Source organism: Panthera uncia, chromosome C2 (genome assembly GCF_023721935.1).
Source record: "Panthera uncia isolate 11264 chromosome C2, Puncia_PCG_1.0, whole genome shotgun sequence".
Lineage (NCBI taxonomy): Eukaryota > Metazoa > Chordata > Mammalia > Carnivora > Felidae > Panthera > Panthera uncia.
In genome coordinates, this window is record NC_064810.1 from 80,014,597 (window position 1) to 80,035,697 (window position 21,101).

Genomic DNA, 21,101 nt, shown 5'->3' on the forward strand with positions numbered 1-21,101 from the left:
TGAGATCATGACCTGAGCTGAAGTCGGACGCTTAGCCGACTGAGCCACCCAGGTGCCCCAATTATGCTTCATTTAAAAAATAAATTTAAAAAATAAGTAACCATAACCATATGATTAAGAGCTATTATGAATTATTGCTCTCTCATGAAAAGGTGTGTCTTTGACCTAGAAATTCCATATCTGGAAATCTCTTCTAGAGAAATAATGGAAAATGTAAACAAAAATCAAAGTGCAAAAATATCTGACATAGTATTATTTATAGTAGCTGCATTTTAAGAAATAATCTAAATATCCAACATGGAAAATTGTTAAATAACTATGATATGCCCACACAAAGGAATATAATTGCCAAAAAGTCATATTTTCAGATTAATGAAAATGCTTACAATGGGATGTTAAGTGAAAATGACACAAAACTATACAGTATCATCCCAATTTGTTTTTTAAATGTGTATTTGTACATGTGTAAGTATAGAAAAAAAGACCAAGCATAAATGCTGCAAGTAATTATTAGGGGTGAACTGTGGATATTGGACTTCTGGGTGATTTTTGCATCATTATTTCCCATTATTTTGTACTTTCTAAACCAGCATGTATTATTTTATAATAAGAAAAACTTCACAAAGCAAAAAAAAAAAAAAAAAAAACGGTAGATGGCAACATAAAAGTAATAGTAGTATTTTATTCCGATAAAAAACCCATCCCTAGGTGCTCTTAATCTGTATTTCATCATTGCCAGAGAAAGTTAAACAATCATGGATATGATTCTAGAAAAAGGTAATCTTGTTACAAAACGGTAGCTGTATATGGCCCCATGGGGACGTGGTGTTTGAAAATGACCCAGATGAAATGGCATAAGTAGGGTCAACCATATTTCACCATAAATGGTGTGTGTTCAAATCCTGTCCTGTAGGATGTAGGGTAAATACCTCTGAGGAGCCAAGATAATGTGATTTGCTTATAAAGGCCATTCTCTGTATTGTTATCAACATCGTTGTTTTGGCAAGTGAAAGTTCCAGGAACAATAAGTAAATATTGACTTGTCAGATTTGTTCCTGTCTGGCTTGGTCCCATGCCAACCCAAGTTTCTCCTCTCTTGCCCTAGTTTATTTCTGTCCTTCACTGAGCTCCTCTATGGGCATACATAAGTGGACTGTGCGGAAAGAAGAAACATTGTTCTGACTCAAGCAACAGTGCTTCTCCAAACCACTAGCTCACAATCATAACTCCTTTCTTATTTGGTTCACTGTTTCCTACTCAGATCCTCACCTCCTCTGATTACCCATCTTTGGGACCCAGTTCCCCTTCATCATCTGACCCATCAACCTTCCAACTACCTCTCAGTTTTGTGTGCTGCATTGCTTCATCATGTCCAACTCTCCTGACGCCGTCTCCATGCCTTGCTGGCCTCCTGTCTCACCACTGCACCACCTGGCACCTGCCAGGAATTAACTAGAGGCTTGCCTCTCGCCTCTTGCCCATTCATGGCTTCTGGTGCCACCTCCTATTGTTCAGTTCTTCTCATTCCACCCTTCACTCTGTAGCAGAAACAGAGCCCCTGCCACTGGGCTTCTCTCATAAATGTAATCCCATTAGAGACCCCCTTAGGTCTCTGCCATGTCAGCCACCACCTTGGCTTGAGAACATTCCGGAGCTGTCACGGAGCCTGGTTAATTGAGTACAAGGTCCAGGAAAACTTGGTTACTTCTCCATGGCCCTCAATAACGTCACAGAATCCTCATGTTTATCTCTTGCCAACTCCCTACAATCACTCCTCATGCTTCTATCCTGAAAATCTCCCCACCTATAAACCCTCACCTCTTAGAGGTGATCTAGATTTGCCTTTTTACCTAGATTAAAGATCTCACCTGAGGGAGCCATTCTATGTATCCTCATTTTAGTTTACAAGGTCAGTCTTTACATTCTTGTTTCCTTCTGCCCCCAAGGTGGAGGCATCCCCCATCCTTTTTCAAAGCTGTCTCCTGTGCCTGCCCTCCTTGGGGATCTTCCTCTAACAATTACTCCTCAATGGCCCCTTTCTCTGATGTCTTTACTAGTTTAAATGTGCTCTGCTGAAAATCTCTGGGGAAACTCTGACTACCATTGAATCTTTCTTGTCATTTTCACTGACAAAGGAAGGACATAGGTTGAATCCTGATTCAACCACATAATAGTCGTGTGACCTTGGTCAAGTCATTTAAGCTGAATCTCAATGTGCTACTAGGTAAAATGGGGATGATCATGCCTATCTTCTTTTATCCTGCCACGTGCCAGTATGAATGCTGATCTATAGGTTTTTGTAAGGGTTAAATGGAAGCTGTTAGCACAGTGCTTGGCCTATAGCAGACAGATGGTGAACTGTGTGTGCCTATAATGTGTGATGTATTATTGTTAAATGCTACGACTGCTCTACTCTTTCATCGTTCCCTTTATGATCAAGGATTGCAATATTTTAAGTGTGACCATCAGAGGTCCGTGTACCTGTACCTTTCTTCTCTGAGAGAGAACTGTGCTATCACTGCATATCCCTGTGACTCCTACCGGGACTATAGGAATGGCAAATGTGTCAACTGTGGCATGCCACAAAAGGAGTCCTGTCCCCTGCTGGGTAAGTCCAACAAGCAATTTTACCCTCTGATTAACAAATAGTTCATTTTGGGTAGAATCCGAGCACCACTTTACTATCTAAAAATGGGCCTGAAAATTGTGTGCTTAAAAAAGAATTTACTTAGCTTTTTCTAGCTAATTTGTTCTGTGAAATACTCTTGAATGTCCTAATCAGAAACCGTGTTAGAAAAGCCATTTATATACAATTTCAGCTAGAGGGCAGTACAACCTCCCTGGACACTCTAGCTTAAAAAAGAAGGTTCCAAAGAGTTTCCAAGCCCACCCAGGGCAAAGTCACCTTATATAGCCTGCTCCCACGGGGACAGAACCTCTTCACGTGCACAACCTCTCTGCTGGGGGAAGGTCACAGTGAGCTCTGACTCTCCTGTCAAATGAGCCTTGCAGAATGATCCCTTCCAACAAGCCTTGTCTGTAGATGCCCTCATGCCGCACCCTGGTTTCTATGTGCACATTCAGGGCGGGGTAACAGATACTGTGGAGGCTGCTTGGGTATTTGCTAAGGGTTGGTAGAAATATTCCAGATGGTGAGGACTGGAAACGGGATGATGATGAAAATTTTCTGATTGTTCTAAGGAAAAATCCAAGTTAACATTAGAGCATGCTACAGACAAGGGGTTCTCAACCTTGGTTGTGCAGAAATTAATTGGAAAGCTCTAGGGAGCTTTTAAAAATTACCAATGTTTCCATTCCAGATCAATTAGTCAGCATGCAAAGGCCATTCTCTAGGGGTGGGGACAGAAGAGAGAGAGACACCTCACTGATGTGACTCAGCTTCATTCCTGCAGGCACAGAAGTGAAGAAGAGTCCCCTGCTGGTTGACATAGTCACTTAGCAAGCTCAGGTTCTGTGGGATTTAGGGGCCTAATTGTAGTTCTTCAGGAAAGCACAATGCTTTGCAAGAGTGATGCTATTTTAGGTATAAACCTGAAACTGCTTTAATCTATAAAATGAATGTATTACTGAAAAATGTCAGCGCTATTCTTAGCCTACCCAGTGTGTGAGAGAACCAGCACGCTACTGAGAACTAGGGTGATGTAATGTCAGGGAAAGGCAGGAGGAGCCACTGTAGTGTCATGTTGCCTGTCCCAGCTCTGAGGGACAGGGCAGCGAGCAAGATATGGTGGATGCAGGGGAGGCAGGCCCTGGTGGCCCTGCAGGTCCACCCCCACAGGGGTGGGTACGAGGGAGATTGTCTTGGTGGTGTGGGGGCTCAAACTCACTGCTCTCACTACCTCCCCGGCTGCTTTTACATTTATAGAATATATGCTAATGTTACATTTTTTCCAACTTGCTTTACAGGCTATTATGCTGATAATTGGAAAGAGTATTTAAAGCAGAAAGAGCCTCCTATGACTAAAGCGTTCTTTGACACAGCAGAGGAGAAACCATTCTGCAGTGAGTGGTGGATGTGGTTGTTTGCTTTTGCCCAACCCCCCCCCCTTTTTTAAGTTTATTTATTTTGAGAGAGACAGAGACAGTGTAAGTGGGGGAGGGGCCGAGAGGGAGGGAGAGAGAGAATCTCAAACAGGCTCCGTGGTATCAGTGCACAGCCTGATGTGGGGCTTGAAGCCACGAAACCGTGAGATCATGACCTGAACCAAAACCAAGAGTCAGACACTCAACTGACTGAACCACCCAGGCACCCCCCAAACCCCTTCTTTTTAAAAAATGGCTGAGTCTCAGCTTCCTGGCTACCTCTTGGCAAATGAAGGGCAAGTTAAAGTGTAGATTTTGGAACTGGGAAGACTTCGGTTGAATCCTGACTCTATCACATAATAGCTGTGTGACCTTGGTGAAGTCATTTAAACTCTTTGAGTCTCATTGTCCCGTTAGGTAATAATGCCTACCTTCTGGGTTAAGGATTAAATCTCAACAAATCGTAATTATTAGCTTCATTGGATGGCTATTCATTTTACTTTTTTAATTAAAAAAATTTTTTTAAAGTATACTCTATGCCACACACAGGGCTTGAACTCATGACCCTGGGACCAAAAGTGGCATGCTCTACTGACTGAGCCAGCCGTGCACCCCTTAGATGGCCATTTTACTCACTAAGATCTTCCAGAAAATTTGCTTGCCCCCCAAAAGACATGACATTTCAGCTAGGTAAAATCAGGTGTCAGCTACATCTGTAGGTCAGTTTCAGCTCCAAAGCAACCATGATGACCTTCTACAGACATTGAGAGCTTGGGTATTCCAGATGGGGGCTAAGTGGGGCAGCAGATGATGAGATGTCCTGGGAAGTAGGAATTTTCTTGGGCAGATGGATGTCTTACAATCTTGTCCCCCTTTTCACTTTTCTTAGGAGCAACTCTTATAAAAGAGGGTGCAGATCAGTGGGGTTCCTTCCTCCTTTGGAGCCATGTGTGGCAGCCCAGGGATTGCTGTCTGCCTGGTCCAAGTGAGGCAAGTGCCTGAGTAATAGTGGGCCATGAAATGGCAACTCCAGGGTGGATCTTATTCCTTTGTGGGCCCAACATCTCCTGAGCCTCCTTCCCTTTCTATATTTCTCAGGCAATATTTGTATACATGTACCCATATATTTACCACTTTTTTGATTATCATTTTTTTCATGTATTTCGTAAATACAGGTAAGTGTGCTAATGATGGGAGAACACCAGAGCATGAGAAGAACTCAAAGAGGCAAACCTGACTTAGTCTAAGGGTCAGTGAAGGTCTCCTGGAGGAAGGGACTAAGCCAAAACCTGAAGGATGAGTTGGCAAAGGGGGCAAAGTAAGAGTGTTCGAGTGGGGAGAAGGCCCAGGAGCAAGAGGCAGCCTGGCAGTGCAGGCGACACACATGGTGTGGCATGACTGGGGAAGAGATGATGGCGGCTGGTGGACATGGCCCAGATTGCAGACAACCTTGTCAGCCGTGGAGGTTCTCTACATGGCCACCTGCTTGGTTTATTTTAAAAGGCAGGGAATGCAGTGAACCAATCATACTCAGCAGTAGGCCATGATACCTCAGTGAATAAGGTGGAATACCAATCCAACTGTGACGCCCAAACATGACAACTGGAGACCATTGGATTCTGCCATCATGAAGGCCATCTTTACCAAAAAGAATGGAAAGGAATTTTAGAAAATTCTGCCCAGATCTTTGCAGAGAAACTAGAGAGGAAGAGAACAAGAAACCCAAGTTATGAAGGAGGTTGGGTTTTTAGGAATTGACCTATCAGGAGAGCAGTTGAGAGTCTCTCTCTCTCTTACTGTGCTCTCTCCTTGTTTTGCAGTATATCATTACTTTGTGGACATTATAACTTGGAACAAGAACATAAGAAGAGGATCCATTACAATCAGATTGACAGACAGAGCTGGAAACACCACAGAATCCAAAATCAATCAGTAAGTTGGGCTGGGGTAGTTCACAGTTTGCTATTTCCTTTTCTGACTGGAGAAATTAAATCTCAAATATATCTACTTTCTTACTTATAGGTCTGTACTTTGTTCTACAAAAACATAAGGGGGCATTTTTCTTAGTTGCTTCTCATGGTTCTTGATCTTCTAGGCTCTGTACAAATGGAATTGGTACAGGGATTTACTTTCTTTCCTTCCTTCCTTTGTTTCTTCCTTCCCACCTCTCTCCCTCTCCCTCCCTCCTCTCTCCTTCCCTTCCTTCCTCTCCTCCTTCCTTCGTTTAAACATTTAATTACCAAAGTCATCCTTGCTTGCTGTGAAGGATTTATACAGTAAAGAAATATGTAACATAAAAGTGCAAATACTTGCCCCAGCCCAACAATCCCACACCTAAAGGCACTCACCCCCACACACATATTTCAATCTTTTTATGCGCTCATAATATACATATATAAAAACATGTAAATGTATGTTTCTCAAACTCAGAAAATGTGATGTGCAATAATAGAAAATTGGAAACACACTAAAAATCTAACAATGGGAAAATGGTTACTTAAATATTCCCATATAATAAAATACTATTCATAGGTTAATTTTTGCAACATATTGAATGAAATGCTTATAATATGCTAAATGAAAAATCCAGGATATTAAATTATATAAAGTACAAAATTAGTTCAACAATGTAAAAAAAAATGAAAAAGAAATATGCCTAACATGTTAGCTGGCCTTTGGGTGGTAGGAATATGAGTGCTTTATTCAGCTTTTCTTTACTTTTCAATTTTATGTGATATTGTATATATAGAGTTTAAAAATAGTTAATCATTTTCATCAATTAATTTTATAATCAGGAAAAAGGGGGGAAATAATTCAAAGAAATTTGAGGTTCATTTTATTCATTTACTCAGGAAACATTTTTGGGGGGTCCTGTTATCTACTAGGCACTTGGGTTGTCTGTTGGCTTCACTCATAGAGGACCAACTAGAATGTCATCTGAAACTGGCAGTTGCCTATAGGTTCACCATGTAGATGAATAGAGAAGGAGTGTGTTGGTGGCCTGGAGGTGACTTTTTTTTTAACATATCCTTGGATGATAATAACAACAGCCTTTCTTTATTGAACTAAACACATTACCCATGCTGGCTAATGCAATTCACACTAAAACCCTGTGAGGTGGTATTATAATCTGTATTATATACATAAGAACACAGGCTTAGAGAGGCCAAGTGATTGGCCAATATCACATGCCTTTCAGCACCAATGTCCCCAAACCCAGTGGTGCTACATTTTCAGGGAGGGCACGGCTAGGTGGCGCATCTTGAACAACCAGCGTCAGGTAGTTTATGGGCTGTGATCTTCAGTAAGGAAGCTGGGCAGAGACCTCATCTGGAGACTCTAAGAAATAGCAAGGGAAATTGTGCAGTTCTATGAGAAGTAGTGACCTACAAAATTTGGTTATTCATGCCAGTAACTGATTACATATTGGCTTTACATGTCTTAGCAATTTTAATTTTATGTAGTGAATTTCTCCCAACTAGGACTTCCTAACTGCAGAGGGTTTTTTTTCTCGATTAAGATAGAGACCTTAACCTCTCTATTTTATTCATGTTTAGTTGTTCTTATTTTAGTCATGCTTGTGAAAAGTCATCACCAATCAGAGAATATATGGAAAAAAAGGAAATGGTTACTCTATTACGTGGTGAGATTATCTCTACCCTCCTATTTTTTGCAAGGTAAACTATTAGATTTAGTGTTTAGTATTTTTACAGTTTAAGAAAAGGAAAATAATATCAGAGTATGTGCCCTAAGTTTATTTGGTCTTACCAGACTATGGGTACAAATATAGTCACATTCAAGAATATTACCTTCCTGGTGACTCTCCCTGTATCCATGTTTTGGATGTATTTCTTTTTTACTTTATAACCTTTTTTTTTTTTAATTGAGATATAATTCACACACCATCAAACTCACAGTTTTAAAGTTTACATTTCAGTGATTTTGAGGATATTAACAAAATGTGCAAACGTCATTACCATCTAATTCCAGAACATTTTTTTAAAGTTTATGTATTTATTTTGAGAGAGAGAGAGAGAGAGAGCATAAGCAGGGGAGGGGCAGAGAGAGAGGAAGAGAGAATCATAAGCAGGCTCCGCACTGCTTATGAACCACAAGATCATGACCTGAGCTGAAATCAAGAGTCTGATGCTTAACCAACTGAGCCACCCAGGCGCCCCTCCGGAACATTTTTATCAATTCAAAAAGAAACCCTATACCTGTTAGTAATTCCTCATTCCTCCTTCCTCCCCACCCCCTGTCAACCACTAATCTGCTTTCTGTCTCTATAGATTTACCTATTTTGGGAATGTCATATAAATGGAATAATATAATATGTGGTCTTTTTGTGTCTGACTTTTTTTTGCTTAATGTTTTCAGGATACTATAGCAATACTTCATTTTTTTTATGGTCAAATAATATTCCATGGTATGGATATGTCCCATTTTATTTCAATCCACTGACCTCTGGGTTATGAGCCCAGCCTACTCCCACTGTGCCATTCTGCTCACACATACCACATTTTATTTATTCTTTCGTCAGTCGATGGACATTCGGGTTATTTCCACTTTGGGGGCTATTATGAATAATGTTGCTATGAAAATGTGTCTCCATTTCCACGTAGACATACATTTTCATTTCTCTCGGGTATATACCTAGGAGTGGAATTGCTGGGTCATATGATAACTCCATTTCACATTTGTAGGAAATGCCAAAGCAGCTACAACATTTTACATTCCCACCAGCCATGTGTAAGAGTTTCAATTTCTCCACATCCTCGCCAACACTGTTATTATCTGTCTTTAAATTTTGTTCTTTTTAATTGTGATTGAAAAATGCAACATAAAATTTATCATCTTAATCATTTTTTGAGTGTACAATTTAGTAGTGTAAAGTATATTCACATTGTTGTGAAACATTTCCAGAACTTCTTCATCTTGCAAAACTCAAGCTCTATACCCATTAAATAACAACTCCCCCATTTCCCTCTCCCCCTAGCAACTACCATTCTAGTGTCCCTATGAATTTGACTACTTTAGATACCTCATATAAGTGGAATCCTACAATATTTATCTTTTTGTGATTGGCTTATTTTACCTAACATAGTATCTTCAAGGGTCATCCGTGTTATAGCTTGTGACAGGATTTCTCTTGTTTTTTAAAGGCAGAGTAGTATTTTGTATGTATATGTCACATTTTGTATGTCTTTATCATAGACATATCCATCTTCTTTATTGTAGCCATTCTAGTGGGCATTATGGTATATCTCATGATTTTGTTTCGCAATTCCCTAATGATTAATAACATTGAGGCTTTCATGTGCTTACTGGACATTTCTAGATATTTTTTTGGGAAATGTCTATTCAGGTCCTTTATTCACTTTTCCCCCTTTTATTTATTTTTGAGAGGTCGGGGGAAGGGCACAGAGAGAGGGGAACAGAAGGTCCAAAGTGGGCTCCCCTGAGGGAGACCAATTCGGGGCTCGAACTTACAAACGATGAACTGTGAACTAGGAGATCACGACCTGAGCCGAAGTTGGATGTCCAACCGACTAAGCTACCGAGTGCCCTCATTTTTTTCCCTTTTAAATAGACTTCATTTTTTAGAGCAGTTTTAGATTCACAGCAAAATTAAACAGGAAGTGCAGAGATTTCCCATATACCCTCTCGCCCACATACACACAGCCTCCCCGCTATCAAAACCTGATAATAGGGTGGCATACACAGTTACAGCTGAAGCATCTACATTGACACATCATTACCCAAAGTCCATAGCCTACATTAGGGTTCACTGGTGGTGGTGTACATTCTATGGGTTTTGACAAACGTGTAAGAACATATACCAACCATTATAGGATCATGGAGTTGTTTCACTGCCCTAAAAATCCTCTATGTTCTGCCTATAATATCCTTCTCTTCCCTAACCTTTGGCAGGGATGGTCTTTTTACTGTCTCCATAGTTTTGCCTTTTCCAGAATGTCATGTAATTGGAGTCATACAGTATGTAATCTTCAGAGTGGCTTCTTTCACTTAATAATAGAATTTAAGCTTCTTCATTTTTTTTTCATAGCTTGCTAGTTCATTTCCTTTTAGCACTGAATAATATTCCACTGTCTGAATGTACTACAGTTTATTAATCCATTTTCCTGATGAAGGACATTTTGGCTGTTTGGTAATTCTGAATAAAGCTGCTATAAACATCCGGGTATAGGTTTTTTTTGTGTGTGTGCCTTAGTCACTTTATTTTTATTTTTAAAAACAGGAATTTATTATTTTATTTTTATTTTTATAGTTTTTGAGAGGGGGGGGGCACAAGTGAGCAAGAGACAGAGAGAGAGAGAGAATCCCAGGAGGGGGAGAGAGAGAAGTGGGGCTCATCCGAAGCAGGGCTCGAGCTCACAAACCATGAGATCATGACCTGAGCCGAAGTCAGATGTTTAATGACTGAGCCACCCAGGGGCCCCTCACTCACTTTAAAATTGAGTTATCTTTTTATTGTTGATTTGCAAGAATTTTTTTTGTACTCTGGACACAAATCCTTGATAGTTTTAGGTCTCACTTAGGTCTTTGATCCATTTTGAGTTCACTTTTGCATATAAATGATGTAGGATGTCCTACTTCATTCTTTTGCCTTTGAATATCCAGTTGTCACAGCACTATTTATTGAAAAAGCTATTCTTTTTCTGTGAATGTCTTGACATCCTTGCCTAAGTCAGGTGACAGTGAATGGGAGGGCTTCTTTCTGGACTCTCAATTCTATTCCATTGATCTATACATCTATCTTTATGCAAGTACCACATTGTCATGTAGCTTATAGCATTACTGTGGCTTTCTAACAAATTTTGAAATCAGGATGTGTGAATCCCCTAAGTTGGGTCTTTTTCAAAGTTGTTTTGACTATTCTGGGTCTCTTGAATTTCCATATGCATTTTAAAATTAGTTTGACAATTTCTGCAAAAAAAGAAAAAAGAAAAAAAGGCAGCTGGGATTTTGATAGGGATTGTTTCTGTCCCCTTAGGTGGTAGGAAGTTTTACTTGGAAATCATTTTTAGTTCACCCCTTCCCAGAGAGTCTCCTATTCAACTCCCCTCCATGACTGGCTTTGTTTCATGTCTGATTGCACTGCACTGAAAAAGACAGCTCATTACTAACTTTGAAAAAAGGCCAACAAAAGTGGATTTCAGTATTTCTGCCTTCACATATTTTTAAGGTTCCTCAGTATTCTTTACTTTCCTCTTAGTTCAGTGTGATTCAAAAGGGTTTTAGTTTTGTTTTTGCTTTAATTGTATCCACCATTAGGAGTTTCCAGGGTGGTTAGTGTACCTACTACCAGACACAAACATCTGGCTCCTATTATAGGTTCGCTGGCTCTTGTTCCCTTTATTCTTATATGAACTCAATACCTTGGTTTGTGCCTCCCCGTGTATTTCTGGACATCCCTCCAGGTGGAAGAGGGGGTCCTACCTGTACTCAGAGACAAACTTCACCAGCTCCAAGAGGTCTTTTCCCTCTCCTGCCTTCCATCTACCCCCACGGGGTTTTGCCATCTGCAGGGTGCCATCACCCTCTCCTGAGTCTCTGCACTCTTGTGGCTCCACAGCTGCTCCTGGAGAGGGATCCAATTCAGGATCACTGACTGAGGTTGGTTATCCTGTCTCTTTAGTCTTCACATAGGAATAGTTCGTCCATCTTTCCTCGACTTTCCTGACTTTACAGGTCAGTTATTTTCAGAATGCCTTCCATTTGGGTTTGTCTGATGCTTCCTCATGATGACATTCAGATCATGCATCTCTGGCAAAAACTGCATAGAAGTGACGTTATGTTTGGCTCCGTGTGTCCTATTAGGAGGCCCGCACTTTGGTTCATTTCATTAACTTGGATCAGTTTATTACGGTGTTTTTTCCCCCCAGTTTCTCCACTATGCAGTTACTGTTTTTCCTTGGTATTAGTAAGTATGTTGCAGGGAGGTACTTTGAGACCCATTATTCCTAAAATGTCCCATTATTCCTGAAACTTTTACCCAATAGTTTTGATGTTTTGTGGTTGGATTGTTACTATGATGGTTGAATGGTGATTTTTCAAATTCATCATTTAGGAAAAGCTTTCTTTTCCTCCCATTTATTTATTCATTTATTTGGTTATATCAATATGGACTCGTGGATTTTTATTTTATTTTAAATGTTTATTTATTTTTGAGAGAGTGGGAGAGAGAGACGGAGACAGAGTTCTGAAGTGGCTCTGTGCTGACAGCAGAGAGCCCAACGTCGGGCTTGAACTCACGAACCATGAGATCATGACCTGAGCCAAAGTTGGACGCTTAATTGACTGAGCCATCCAGGCGCCCTGGATTTTTATTTTATTAATGGAGACTTATAATTAGTTACTACCATTATTTATTTATTTTGATATTTAAATTGTCTCAAATCTGGCCATTAGAAGCTCTTCAAACTGGGTCTGCACCCTTTTTTTAAAATGCATTTTTTATTGTGATGGAAACATATAATGTAAAATTTATCATCTTAATCATGTATAAGATGTTCAGTAGTGTTAAGTGTTCAGTAAGTGTTAAGTAAGTTCAGTAGTGTTAAGAATATTCACATTATTGTGAAATAAATCTCCAGAACTTTTCACCTTGCAAACTGAAATTCTATACCCATTGAACAACAACTCCCTTTTCTCTCTCCCTCCAGCCTCTGATAACTACCATTCTACTTTGTTTCTATGAATTTGATTACTTTAGACACCTTATATAAATGGAGTCAAACAATATATATCTTTTTGTGATTGGCTTATTTAGCGGAATGTCCTCAAGGTTTATCCATGTTGTAGCATGTGACAGAATTTCCTTCATTTTAAAGGCTGAATAATATTCATTGTATGTATCACATGTTGATAATCCATTATCCACTGATGGGCATTTGGGTTGCTTCTACCTCTTGGCTCTTATGAACGACGCTGCTATGAACATGGGTGTGCAAATATCTCTTGGAGACCTTGCTTTCATTTCTTTGGGGCACATACCCGGAAGTAGAATTGCTGGATCATATGGTAATTCTATTTTTAATTCTTTGAAGAGACCCCATACCATTTGCCATTGTGGTCGTACCATTTTATATTCCTAGCAACAGTGCACAAGAGTTCCAATTTCTCCGTATCCTCATCAACACTTCTTCGCCATCCTAATTCACGTGAAGTGATTCTGTATTCTTTTGAACATTTCCACCATTCTGTGAGCATTCCTTACTTTCTGGCATATGGCTTGTTGCAGGATCACTTTGCACTTTCCCTGACCTAGCCCTGGAATCAACCATTTCTCCCGGAAGCCTCCTACCCATTCCTTTTAGCGAGGATGGTATTTAGAAACTAAAATCTGGGCACCTTTCAGATTAGTTTTACTTGTGGCACTTTTGCTCCTCCCAGGACTCAACACATGATTCTAGTGAGGCTGGGGTGACACACACCCCCTCACCCTAATCCCCACCTCCAAACTGATGATTCATTTCTAGAGCAAGTCCCCCATTTCTGAACCAGGGGGCTCGCCATGGTCTACTTCTCCAGGTCCCTAGAGGGACACTGACCCAGTGAACCTCCCCAGTGGATATTCCGTAGGCTCAATTTGAGATTCCAACTGTAGGAAGCATCACATACATAGGAAAAAGTATTGGAACTTAGTATTTAGCTATTTTATTTGAGAGGCATGACTGAAAAAAATATTTGCTTAAGTATAACTTCTAAATTAGTATCTAGTTGGGCTAAACATATACATATGCATCTAGCAATGCAGTTTAATGGAAAGATTATAACTTTGAACTCTGAACTGAGTTTGAATCCCTGCACTGATTCTGATAAGCACTGTGACCTGGGTGAGTTTAAGCTCTGCAAGCATCTGTTTCCTTGTCTGTAAAATGAAGATAATAATAGTCATCTTGAAGAATTTTTCAGGGGAATGGAGACATGTGTCAAGAAATGAGGATGCTATCCGGTATATAGTAGGCAGAGCATGCCTCTCTTATGCCATAATATTTCATCATTCCTGGGGCCAGCAGCTTCACTTATGCAATCCTCTGAAATCCAGCAGACTGTGGGGTCAAGGGACCACCTGCTTATGAGTGATTTGTAGCTTTTGAAACTGTTTTCTTTCGTTAGCAATCTATATCCACTTACTTCATTTCTTCTCTCCAGTGAACCTGCAACTTTTCAGAAATACCACCAAGTGAGTCTGCTTGCAAGATTTAATCAAGACTTGGATAAAGTTGCAGCCATTTCCTTGGTGTTCTCTACAGGGTCTACAATAGGCCCGAAGTATAAGCTCAGGATTCTCCGAATGAAGTTGAGGTCGCTTGCCCATCCAGAGAGGTGAGCCATCAGCAGTGTTTGACAAGCTCTGGTTTTCCAAAGATGCTGTTGGTTTCTGTCCAATCTCCTTGGTCTGATGTTTTAGTAGGACCTCATCAATTACAATGAAGGAAGTGGAGGGTTTTCAAAAAATAGACTTGATAAAGATGAGTAGCCCCATAATTTAAGACAATTTTACTGGTAGGAGCTTAAAGATAAATGGCCCAATTAATCCAAAAAAATAATGTTGCTACATGCTTACAGTTATATAATTCTTCCCTAATCACTCCACCCACACTGCTTGCAAGCTGGTATATGTTGTGGAAAAGAAAGCCTCATATAATCTGGCAAATGCACAGCCTAGTATAAAAAAGGTACAGAATAATTGGAATATTTTATTCCATGGATACAGTATAAAAGTACTACTCCAGGTTGAATTTGATAACTGCCCTGAGAATGTGCTTGTTCTTAGGAAATACACACTGAAGTATTACGGGGTAAACAACCTATCTTCATTGGTTCCAAAAAAATAAGCAACAGAGTGTGTGTGTGTGTGTGTGTGTGTGTGCACGTGTGTATGTACAGGGAGGACAGAGTCAAAGGGGGAGAAAGAGCAAAGCTGTGGTGGCATGTACGTTTTGTGACTAATGCCACTCCAATGTATAGTCCTAGCATACAATGTATGGACAAGACAGAAAATGCTGTGAGCATTCAGCACTTTATGCTTATTGAATTCTTTTTAAATTTTAATGTTTATTTATTTATTTTGAGAGAGAGATTGTAAGCAGGGGTGGGGCAGAGACAGAGGGGGAGAAAGAGAAAGAATCCCAAGCAGGCTCCATGCTGCCAGTACAGAGCCCGATGCCAGGCTTGAACCCACAAACCCTGAGATCATGACCTGAGCTGAAAACAAGAGTCAGAGGCTTAACCTACTGAGCCACCCAGGTGCCCCTGGATTCCTTTTTCCTGAAGGCAAACATTTAATAATGCAAGTTTCTTCTAAGAGGACAGTCATTACATCTTAAAACCATGAGACTTTTCAATACTTTTTTTTTCCGGATTACCAAAGGAATACATGTTGATTTTATAAAATCTGGAAAGTGCAAAAAGTGTTAAGAAGCAGAAAAATACCATCCATAATGTTATTATTCAGGGGCAACAACTGTTATTTCTTTCTAACCTCCTTTCTATCATTGCTTTAAACCTGGAAATAGTTAGGTGGTAAATAAAATTTTATACCTCGTTGTTGATGTGGGCTATGCTTATTTACCATAAGCACTTTCCTGTAATGTTAGAAATAATTGCTCCACAATTTTATAACCTAAGGATATAATACAATTTATTTTTCTAGAATGGGATATTTTTACTACTTGATTGGCAAGGATATCCTGTCTTATTTTTACAGGCCCCAGTTGTGTCGGTATGATCTTGTTCTGATGGAAAACACCGAAACAGTCTTCCAACCTATTCTGTGCCCAAAGTTGCAGATGTAACATGTCGGGACACATGGGCACCAGTGACATCAAGAAAGCTACAACTACAGGCTTTCTTAAAGCGTCACCTCACCTTTTCCTCAAGGCACATGGACGTATGAATAAGCAGGGTTTTTTCCAGCAGCGTCCCATGGATGTCACATTGCAAAATGTCAAACGACCTTGGATTATGGAACAGTCCTGGGAAGGGAGCCCCTAAGTAGGGCAAGTCAGAAATAGCCAGGCTCCCAACAGCCCAGTGCCTTGTCTGGCTGCGTCCTGGGGCCTCGTTTGTTCTGGCCTGTCAGTTCTGCTGCCAGTCACTCAGGCAGCTCTGCTCGTCAAGCATCTTAAAGGGAAGGTCTAACAGGAGACCTCACTCTGGACTCGACCCCACATGCCCTGTGCCAAACTCCTCCAGGTCCCTGCATGCAGAAAGGAATGGAGACTGACCTACCTCACAGGGCTGCTGTGTGGGTTCGGGAGGCAAGTCTGTGAAGGGTTCTTTGAAATCCCATGGGGGCCACATCTGTGAGTGGTTTGATAAATGTGAATATGCTTTTATTTATTTTGCTTTGGCTTAGCTAATATGCAATAAGAGAGCTCCTCCTTATTGACAACAGCCTGTCTCTTGGGCTGTTTGCTCTGGGAAGGCAGGAAAGCCACACCCCAGCTTCCCATCTCCTCTAAAGTGGGTTGGTGCTGGAGGAAGTGGGGACAGAGAGACAGCAAAGGGGGCAGCTGCTGGGACTAAGATAGTAAGTGGATAAGGGAAGAAGGGCAGATGAAGACAGTGACAGCCTTGCTTACAGTGACAGTGGATGGAGAGATAGGAGAGAAACAAATGGAGCTTGTTTTTCAGTTGAAGTGAAGAAGGGTCACTTTACAGGCCAATTCTCATTTTAAGCAATCCTTAAGAAATGTTTATCTTTTGGGGCACCTGGGTGGATCAGTTGGTTAAGCAGCCAACTCTTGATCTCAGCTCAGGTCATGATCTCACGGTTCATGACTTCGGGCCCTACGGTGGGCTCTGTACTGACAGGATGGAACCTGCTTGGGATTCTCTCCACCCCCCCCCACCCCCCCCCCACTCTGGCTCTCTCAAAATAAACTAAAAAAAAAAAAAAAAAGAAATGTTTATTTTTCTTTGTTACTGATGGAATTTGTGGTTATTTGAAGGAAATTTAGAAAATACACAGATGCAAAAAGAAAATATGCTATCTACAATCCACCTGTTGGGGATAATTAAGGCAAACCTTTTGGAATGATGCTAACTTGTGTTGCTAACAGGTGAATTCAAAGCATACACTGGTTTGCTCTTGGAGCACCGGAGGCCTCCAGTTTGAGAAATTCTTAGGCTTCCCCAGGAGTAGGTATGATCAGTGAATGTAAATTGACAACAGCAGCTAAAACAAGAGACGTTGGAGGGCCAAGGCCAGAACAAGGGACGACCATCCCAGGACCAGGGTGCCCAATGCAGGCAGTCACAGGGGCGGGCACCACCCAGCCCATGACTGTGGCCACTGCAGGCGGGTTCCTGGGATTCCTGAGAGTCACAGGCTCTATAACCTCCTCCTTATCCAAGTGACTGTTCTACAGCTTTCTGTGAGAATACCCCTTTTAAAAGAAATGGACTCTTCATTTTATAAACTATAGAGCTCTGTAAATATATTCCTGTGTGGCACATCATTTACAGATTTCTACGTGTATCACATACACTCTTCACCTCGATGAAGGGTGCCTAAAGTGAATGCCTGATCTTGGAAAGGAATGAGGCTTCGAGAAGCTTCTGTCCACTTGGATATCATCTCACCCTTCATCCCACTTCCCACATTTCTTCAGCAATTTGTGCACAGACAGATCAATGTGCTGATAGGCCCTGATTTCTTTTTAAGGTTCTACTGGTCCCAAAATTTGATTAGTATAGCCATTTCTTTGTCCTTTCCCTTCCTTGTAGGAAGGGGGCCAAAACAACAGTAGGAAAACATTACAAATAGCATTTCTATCATTTATAAACTTCTCAGGCTGGAGGGTCTCTCTCAGCTTTTTTTTTTTTTTTTTTTTAATGTTTATTTTGAGAGAGAGTGCAGGAGAGAGGCAGAGAGAGAATCCCAAGCAGGCTCTGCACTGTCAGGCAGAGCCCGATGCGGGCTCAGTCTCATAAACCATGAGATCAGTACCTGAGCTGAGATCAAGAGTCAGATGCTTAACTGACTGAGCCACACAGGCGTCCCTTTCAGCTTCTTCCCTAGTGTCTCCTAGCATAGTACCTGGCTTACTGGGGAATGGGTGGATGGATGGACAAATGGATGAATGAATAAAGGAAGGAAGTTTGTTCCCTGGATGGAGATGAATTTCAATGAGTCTCACGTGATTTGGAGAAATGAAAGCAGTTACAGGTGTGGCCACTCCCTTTGTAGATTCTCCCAAGGCCCCTGAACTTCCTGCTCTCCCTTGTCATCTTTGTTTCTTTTCCCCTCTCTTTGTCAGAGTGTCTGTCTGAATCCCAAATCCAAGATGCAATTAAATTGTAGTCTACCCACTTCCCTCCATCTTCACCAGTTGTCTTCTACTGAGTTTTGTTTTTTTTTTTTACATTTATTTGTGTGATTATTTGATTAATGTCTGTCTTCTCCACTTGACTGCTCTGCAAGGCAGGGGCCATGTGCCCACTGTGGCACCTACGATGTAGACTGTGCCCAGAAAATATTAAATGAACACTCGCCATTATCTTCGGAGCCCTTAAACCGTGTCCAGTTCCCTCTACTCCCAGCCATTGCTCATTCCTGAGATGCCCACCCTTCTCTGCCTTAGCCTTCTCTCCCAGCACCTTTTTTATTATTGTTTCTATTCTCTCTGGCGACCCATGCCCCATTTCCCAGACTCCCTGGGAAAAAAAAGAGAGGTTGGCTCTTTCTTCACTCATCTTAGAACCTTCCAGATGGTCCTGACACCATTCTTCAGCAAGCCCACCTGTGCTGAATGCAAAGAGATTTTGCTCTCTCCCACTTTCCTGTTTCAGTGCCTCAGCCAAAACCCTCCAGGTCCTTCCAGAATTCCTGGATGACTCCAAGCTGTGGTCTGAAGTCCCTCTTGCTTTCCACAACTCCCTTCTGCCACCTGCTTTGCCGTTGACTTTGTATGTGCATCGTCATTGCTTTTATTATGTTATATTGTAATATATTTCTGTGTCTGTACCCACTCTGAAACTGTGAGCACAAGAGCAGCTGCGGGTTATTTGCTGCCCTAGTACCCAGCACAGTGCCAGGTACAAAGCAAGTGCCCAATAAATGTCTGCCAAACAAAATGGAATGGATTCATCTTTACAATTTGAGGGAGGGAGTCACAGCCACTCAGATTTAGACATCAACACTTAACTGTGGTGCTTCCCAAACCCTAAACTTCTAACTTCTCATCCTTGGATCCCTGCTCCATGCTCTCAGTCCTGCAAAACCCTATCTTTGCCAAGGAGACCTTGGATAACACTAACAGAAATCTACTCATACTAACCCAAATTTTACTAGAGAGGACTTGTGGAAACCCGAGAGCTGAACCATCAGCCTTCAAGAAGAGCAGGGATGGGGGCAGCTGAAAGCCTTTAGCAAGAGTTCATGGACCTTTATTAACCCTGTGCTCTGCCATGAGTCTCTCTGACTCAGCTCGGTTCTCTCACAGGGCAGCTGTGGACCACTGCAGTCATTAGTACCATTGTGTCCCCAGCTATTCAATCACTAGGTGGCCCAATTCCAAAGTCCAGGGAGAGGAGCCAACCCTTAGATCCTCCTCTTGGGGAAGGTGTCCATCCTGTTCCAATCAGTTATGGTTGGAATGGGGATAGGGAAGCTAAATCATGTGGTCCTCGAGCTACTCCTTTCGATTGCTCTGTGCAGATCCAATTAAGCCAGTAAAGGAAGTTGAGCACTATTGACAAAGAGCCTCGGTGAGCGCCTGGCTAATTCACTCTCACTGGAACCTCTTGCCTTTTCTTCCCTCCCGCTTCCCTGAGCCATTGGCACCTACCTGCTTGTCCAGCATGTGTCCTTGGTAGGGGGTCACCGTTGTCCTTTGTCAGGCTGCCTGGGCATGTGCTGTAAATGAATGGTCTCAACGGAGGCTGGTGTAGCTTGCAGGTGGTGCGCCAGTGGGTTAGAGTTAGCTCTGCAGGTGCTGGGTCAGGAAGACAGATCAGCGTGGAGGTGGGTTGGGAGTGAGAAGCGCAGTCCAAGCCTTCTTCCCTAAGCAGACAGGTTGAGCAGGAGAAATCAGAATAGGAATCCGGGAGAGTGGGGCAGGTCAGGCAGCAAGCAGAGGCTTGGGTAGTGAGCCTGAGGAAGTTAGGTTTCCATCTCCCAAAAGAGTTCTGTTAAAGGTCTCTTACCAACGCGGGTCAGTGGAATCCCACAACCTTCATGTCTCTTTGCTGGGTTTTTCCATGGACTTGGACTCTGTACACTGGTTCCTTTTCTAACAGGGTTCCTTGGACTCTCAGGACACTTGTCCCCCCTCATCAACATCCCTAAATAAACCATCTTGTTCTCTGGTTCCATGATTTCCTTACCAGGCTTCTGATCTCAGTCCTCTCTCTCAAGAAGGTAGCATAAGGTAAGAGGTTAGGTTCTGGTGTGTGACTTCTGTTGACTTAACTCTTCCTAAGGTCCCCTTTCCTGGACTGTAAAGTGGGACTATTAAGAGTCCCTGCTTCACAAGGGGTGTTACGTGGCATAAATACATTTATGCATGCATGTAAAATGCTTACCGTGGAGTCTGGAGTGTACTAAGTTCTCAATAACTATCAGCTGCCGTTACTTTCCAAAGTCTCGGTGTCTCCCTAGGAGATCTTCTCATCTCCCGTTTCAACTCTCTAGACAGATGACCCCCAGATCTGAATGCAGTTAGAGCTCTGGATTTTCACCTGCTTGTTGAGAGGCAACAGGGCAGAGGAAAGAGCACGGGCTCAGGAGGGGCAGACAGGGGCTTGAGTCCTGTTCAGCACTCACAACTGTGGCCCTCAGCAGCATTCACAAGAGTGCCTTCCTCTGAACACCGGCTCATCCACTCATCATCAGTGGATTAATGATACTTGCTTCTCTGGAATTGAATAAGCTGAATAAGTCACGTCCATTTCCCTCATAGCACCTATTATACTCTATAATTATAACTCTCACTGGAGCCTCTTGCTGTCCCCCGACCAAAGGGAAAGTCAAGTCCTTGACAGTAGAAGCCTTGCCTTCTTGTTCACTACTGTTCCTTGTC

General features: G+C 41.8%; 1 protein-coding gene and 1 long non-coding RNA gene across 2 annotated transcripts in view; one reads left to right on the forward strand and one right to left on the reverse strand.

Annotated features, from left to right (window-relative positions):
- Positions 1-16,997, forward strand: part of LIPH (lipase H) — a 45,420-nt gene extending 28,423 nt beyond the window's left edge. Inside the window, exons 6-10 of the mRNA XM_049628441.1 lie at positions 2,441-2,608; positions 3,928-4,023; positions 5,865-5,976; positions 14,224-14,397; positions 15,782-16,997. Of these exons, the coding sequence (XP_049484398.1) occupies positions 2,441-2,608; positions 3,928-4,023; positions 5,865-5,976; positions 14,224-14,397; positions 15,782-15,869 (638 nt within the window). The 3' untranslated portion in view covers positions 15,870-16,997. The remainder of the gene's footprint in view (positions 1-2,440; positions 2,609-3,927; positions 4,024-5,864; positions 5,977-14,223; positions 14,398-15,781) is intronic.
- The window catches only part of LOC125921105 (uncharacterized), a 48,645-nt gene that overhangs the window by 24,396 nt on the left and 3,148 nt on the right, over positions 1-21,101 (reverse strand). The window contains exon 2 of the long non-coding RNA XR_007457303.1: positions 19,869-20,083. This is a non-coding gene — a long non-coding RNA (uncharacterized LOC125921105). The remainder of the gene's footprint in view (positions 1-19,868; positions 20,084-21,101) is intronic.